Below are 5,217 nucleotides of genomic sequence, written 5' to 3'. Positions count from 1 at the left end.
TATCAAGCTATTTTGTGAACTTCTATTAAGAGAATTAGTGGCCAAATATATTCCATATTCATGGCATGCCAGATTTATTTTATTTACATTAGGTAATGTGATAATGTTTTTTTTTTTGTGATCAACTTTTTAATTTCCTTTTATAACAGACAGAGTTACAACAATCATAAAAATACAGACAAAAAGTAAGGAGACAAAAAAGTGAAACATAAACCCTGTGGCGTTCCCTCCCTCCCCACCCCATAGGTCTCTATTACAAATAAATACTGTGTGCAGGGAAAACAGATTCCAGAGCATAGATAAAAAAAATAAAATAATAATATAGCGCTTACAGCAGTTTGTTAATTCTTTCTAGCATCGATTCCCACGCCGAGATGGTGACAGCTGCAGCACCATGCACTCTTGCCACTGACCGCTCCACACCAATAATATCAATATATGTGTTAATCCACTGGTAATGTGATAATGTTGATGATAAAACAGGAGATCAGGACAATTGTTAATTTCAGCTCTCAATATGTGTGTTAAATGAAACAACCCAAACAGACAGAAACCAATATACTATACAGTAACTATACTGTGTCCTTGACCCAGAAAACATGAGGCAAACTATTTTTCCAAACACCAGTAAAAGTACTTTAAGGAGTGATTGGAATAACACTTGTATTCCTGGAAGGTGTCGTTACAGTAAATGTACAAATTGCTAAAAGATGAGGTGTAGGAGTGGTGACAATTTTTGCAGTTACAGTAATGATGGTGTCTGTAGCAGAACTGATATTTGGCAACTGTGTTTCAGAAAGACACTGACTGAAAAATCCCAGGTCCTACAGTGACGCATCTTGGTGTTATTCCCCCGGAGAGTTCAGGGAGCAGAGGAGAGATGCCGCTCACGTTGGTGTCCCTGCTCTTCTACGTCTATACAGCCGAGGCCTGTCTGCAGTGTGACAGCAAGATCAGGCTCCTCCATGAGGACTTGGCCCTGTCTGCTCCCACTGTGGACGACCAGATAGAACTGAAAAAGATTTATGACCATGCCTATCAGACCTACAGAGAGACCAGCCGGGAAAGAAAGGGAGTCATTGGTGAGACCAAGGCCTGTTTCAGCCAAATTTGGCTTGGCTTCACTGTGTGGAGAAATTTGATTATGCTTATATCAACTAATATGTCACATCTTGTCACATATTTACATTACAACAATGGTTAGTGGGATGTTTATGGCACTTGAATTATACATATTATGTACTTAATATACATTTAAAATACCTCTCGAGTGTACAACAAAAGAAAATATATAAGAGTAGTGGAAGTAGTGGATTCTGTCGGTATGATAACTCGACTCATCTTTATTAATGTTGCACTTTTTATCCAAACATGAAGACTAAAGTGCTTCATTTAAGCCTTCAGTAAACTATTTAGCAATCAATAAACAATAATCAATAAAAAGTTAAAGAATCAAAGAATACCATGGAAAACACAAGGAGAACGGATATATATGATGTGGCAGTGGAGGTCATTCACTGCTAAGGCAATCCTTTTTTCTTTTCTTTTTTTTTTGGATTACAGTTTGTGTGAGATGCTTAAGATGTATATTTCTATAATTATTCTTCAGATCCCACCACGCTGTACAGAGCCAAAACTGAATACCAGGGCGAATTTGACCGCTTCTTGAAGTCCCAGCACACAGGTGAGAAACAAAAACTAAAAAAGCTAAGCAAAGTTTGAAGAAACAAAAACCCACAAGGTCATCACATTTGTTCTCTTATATCTTCATTGAATACATTTCTATAATCAAACTTGATTTCCATCAGACTTTTAGACCAAGCGTCTTCTTTTTTTTAAGGGTCTGTGACGTTTGAAGCCATTATGATCATGGAGAAGGGCAGGAAGATCTTAGAGAAACACTTGGACACATTTATGCAGGATGGTAATAGACATGAGTAACAGCGAGTGTTCTGCTCAGTATGAGGCAGAGCACTTTGTGTAAGTCATGGCTTTGTACAAGACACATTACTTTCACATCATTTGTTTGTCTCTCCCTCAGGATTGTGCCCTAACAAGTGCGGTAAGTCTATTCTGTCTGATCCTTCCCTCTGTATTAAACCCTTGTAGATGCATGAAATGTATTTATCAAGTACATGTTCAGAGAACACGTGTAAGTGCATGTGAGAGTGGGATGTGCTTTTCAGGGCTTTTGAGACGAAGAATAATGGATTGCTTCTCTTGCCGCTACAAGATGTACATCTGCCCTTCACCCTCTGGACAGCAGGATTGCGGCGGTATATTTCCATTTGCTTGTTTGTGTGTGTGTGTTGTTGCTGCTGAGTGGGTGGATGAGGGCTAGCTGTACCTACTCATTTTTGGTGGGAGTGCATCACTGCATGGACAGCACATGCTGTACGTGGACACATGCTGTCACGGGCGTGTAAATGTGTTTCTAAGCGGTGCTGTGCTGCTGGCCGTCCATGTGCAAGGCTAATGAAAAAGATTATCCCTGTAATCCTCATGTGAATGAATGAAGCATCTCTGTTTTACTCTCCTCCCCCCTCTTTCTCCAGAGTACCCGGTGCAGGCTGAGGAAGGAGGCCAGGCCTTGTTGAACTGTTTCCATCCATGGCATAGTCTTCTGCTGGGTAGACCAGAGTACCATTACTCATGGGCCGCTGGTGTGCCAGGGACTCAAAAGGTCTCTCTGACATTACAGGTTTCCTCTTGGTCGAAAATTAGGAACAGAAGCTTCGATAGTACCTCACGACTACAGAAGATACTTTCCACTTTGTAACCACTGTACAAACTTCCTGATTCCTGTGTTTGTCTCTTTTTAGCTTCATACATGTCACCAAACTTAGTAACTGAAAGCTTTTAACTGACTTTTACAAAATTACAACTTTCACTGCCTCATCTGTGTGTGCAGCTGAATGAGAGGGACTTCAGCACCTTGATAGTGACAGAAGACTCAACTGTGGTCTTAAATCAGCTGCATGTGAATGAACAAGGAACATATCGCTGCTCCCTGCAGAGCCGAAATGGAACGATCTTCTACCGGGTCACTTTCCTGCTCACGGGTAGAGTGCAGACTTTTCAGCACGTCATCACAGAAAAACATGTCAGATCATTTAACTCTGAAGGGGCAGGACAACAACATCATATTCAAGTTCATTTAGGAGCTTTCAATAGCTGCCACATTTGAGGAAATACACTCAAATCAACATCAGTCAACTCCAAATTAATGGCAATGAATAAATCAACAGCTAGCTGCAGTTCAGCAGTACAATGAGACAAATATCCCAGTTTACAGAATACACAAAGATAAAAATGTTATAGTGATTTATCCACCTAATGTTACAAAATTAACTGAATTTGGAACATTTCAGCTGTGTTGGGCCTTTAATAATCTAATGGGTATGTACCATTGTGTTGTGTTTCTGCAAGAGGTCAGAAAGCACAATCAGGATACAACACAAACGCACTGAATATTTAATATTAATATCTAGAATCTTTAAGTCCAGAGACTGTCAGGGGTGAAAAGTGGGGCATGAAAGGAGAACAGGTAGTCAAAACCAAGAGTTGGAGGTTGGAAAAAGCCTGGTAAGCTGGGCATAATAAAATAGATGTGGGTATATGAAGACGTGTCTAACAAGGTGGATGAGATGTAGATGTGGAGAGAGGTGAGCGCAGAAAAATGAAGGGCATTGTAAGTCAGAGTGGATTTGCGATTGAGTTCCACACTGATGTGCAAACGTAAGGGTTTCTGTTTGTTTTAGGGGGTTTGGTGTCTTTCTCGTCTTTTGTTGCTTTGTTGGTTTTCTTGTGTTTAGCTTAGTGTAATAGTGTGTCATAAAAGTCATATCGGGTTCAATTGTATTGAAGTGGTCTATTGTTGGTGTTCTGTATAACCAAGTCTTCTTGTCCCTTTGTTTAGAGGTTGGTGTGAGTCAAAAGAATGTTCAAACCTCCTTGTCGTATAGTCCATGTAGAATACGCTAAATAGTTGTGAATACCTGTCCTTATAGGTCTCATATCATACACGTTACTCTTCTACATGTAGCTCTGTTTACACATCCGTCTGACATTTTCATCCTTCCTTTTTTACAGTTGCCCCTTCGCCTGAGCAGGATCAACGACCTGTCGTCACTCTGCCTCCCCCGCCTCCCGGAGACACCTACTCACCTTTTCAGTCTGCCAAGGGCCTGCTGGTGCCAGTCATCGCCGTGGTTACTGCCCTGAGTCTGGCAGCGAGTGTAGGCCTCACAGTAGTTCTGGGGTGAGTGACAGTATGTAGGTGGAAAACTGGAGGTGGGGGGTTTGGGGTAAAAAAAGGAAAGGTGGAGGAGTACAAGGTGACACAGAAGAGTCAGAGGGCATGACACACTGAATGAGGCAAGGTGGAGGAAGTGGCTGTCACAGTTTGAGGATTGACTCATTATTTTTGAGGCTTAGGTTTATGTCACATGAAGCTATAATAGGTTTAATGATAGACTGTTTACAATTGAACCGATGACGTCTTGAAGGTGCTTACTCTGAAAGTATTGTCACTTCTTACAATCAACAGTTATTAACTATTGTTAACCGTTCATTTTTTTAAGGTCACTCAATTGGCAGGTTTTTGTGTTATTGTTTGTGTTAAATTGTGACTTAAATATAGGATAACTGTGTATTTGCTCTCCATAGGCTGATGATAGAGCGGAGAAAAGCCACAGCCAAGACGAGAAGAGATAGGAGGAAGTAAAATAACACAAAAAGCACAGTGTGGTGATGCGTACAGCATAAACAGACAAGAATGACAGGGAGTTTTCTCTCACTTGAGGTTATAACATTTCTTTCAGTTTCTCAATAAATTTCCCAGAACAAAGTGGGAAGTAATGTCCAAAAATGACATGGGAGTGAGAAGACATGTAGGTGGCTAAATGAAGCACATAGAGTTTCTATTGTGTGTTTTTTTTGTTTTTTAATATTCAATATTGGAAGAAGAAAAAAAATCAGGGTTTTTCAGAGTGAACAGTGACAGCAAACATCGACATCCCACTCATAAAACAGAAAGTTTGTGGTGTAGTAAAACCAGAGCACACAGCATACACACACTGAAACACACATACTAAAACTCCCCCAGAAAACCACTCAGTTTTCCGTAACGTTAAGCACCAGCTCGCCTGAGCACATCAGCGATCTGACCCCAGCAGGCACACATTCCCCCTCAATGGAGCTGTGGCACTGTCACAT

General features: G+C 40.8%; 1 protein-coding gene across 1 annotated transcript; it reads left to right on the top strand.

The window, feature by feature from the left end:
- Window positions 1-880: 880 nt before the first annotated feature.
- Window positions 881-4,933, top strand: LOC132974791 (izumo sperm-egg fusion protein 1). Its single transcript, XM_061039066.1, has 8 exons — window positions 881-1,082; window positions 1,610-1,684; window positions 1,841-1,924; window positions 2,042-2,062; window positions 2,187-2,276; window positions 2,556-2,683; window positions 2,912-3,062; window positions 4,093-4,933. The coding sequence occupies exons 1-8, from the start codon at window positions 881-883 to the stop codon at window positions 4,263-4,265; spliced, it is 924 nt and encodes a 307-aa protein (XP_060895049.1). The 3' UTR covers window positions 4,266-4,933.
- Window positions 4,934-5,217: the final 284 nt, after the last annotated feature.

Source organism: Labrus mixtus, chromosome 5 (genome assembly GCF_963584025.1).
Source record: "Labrus mixtus chromosome 5, fLabMix1.1, whole genome shotgun sequence".
In the NCBI taxonomy this organism is placed as follows: Eukaryota; Metazoa; Chordata; class Actinopteri; order Labriformes; family Labridae; genus Labrus; species Labrus mixtus.
Note: the sequence above shows the minus strand (reverse complement) of the source record. Positions and strands in the feature narration are given on the sequence as shown.

Excerpts from the sequence above, each read along its gene's own strand:
- LOC132974791 (XM_061039066.1), top strand. The coding sequence starts at position 881 with ATGCCGCTCACGTTGGTGTCCCTGCTCTTCTACGTCTATACAGCCGAG. Across the intron at positions 1,925-2,041 it reads GGACACATTTATGCAGGATG|GATTGTGCCCTAACAAGTGC; the intron begins GTAATAGACATG and ends TCTCTCCCTCAG. Across the intron at positions 2,684-2,911 it reads GTGTGCCAGGGACTCAAAAG|CTGAATGAGAGGGACTTCAG; the intron begins GTCTCTCTGACA and ends CTGTGTGTGCAG.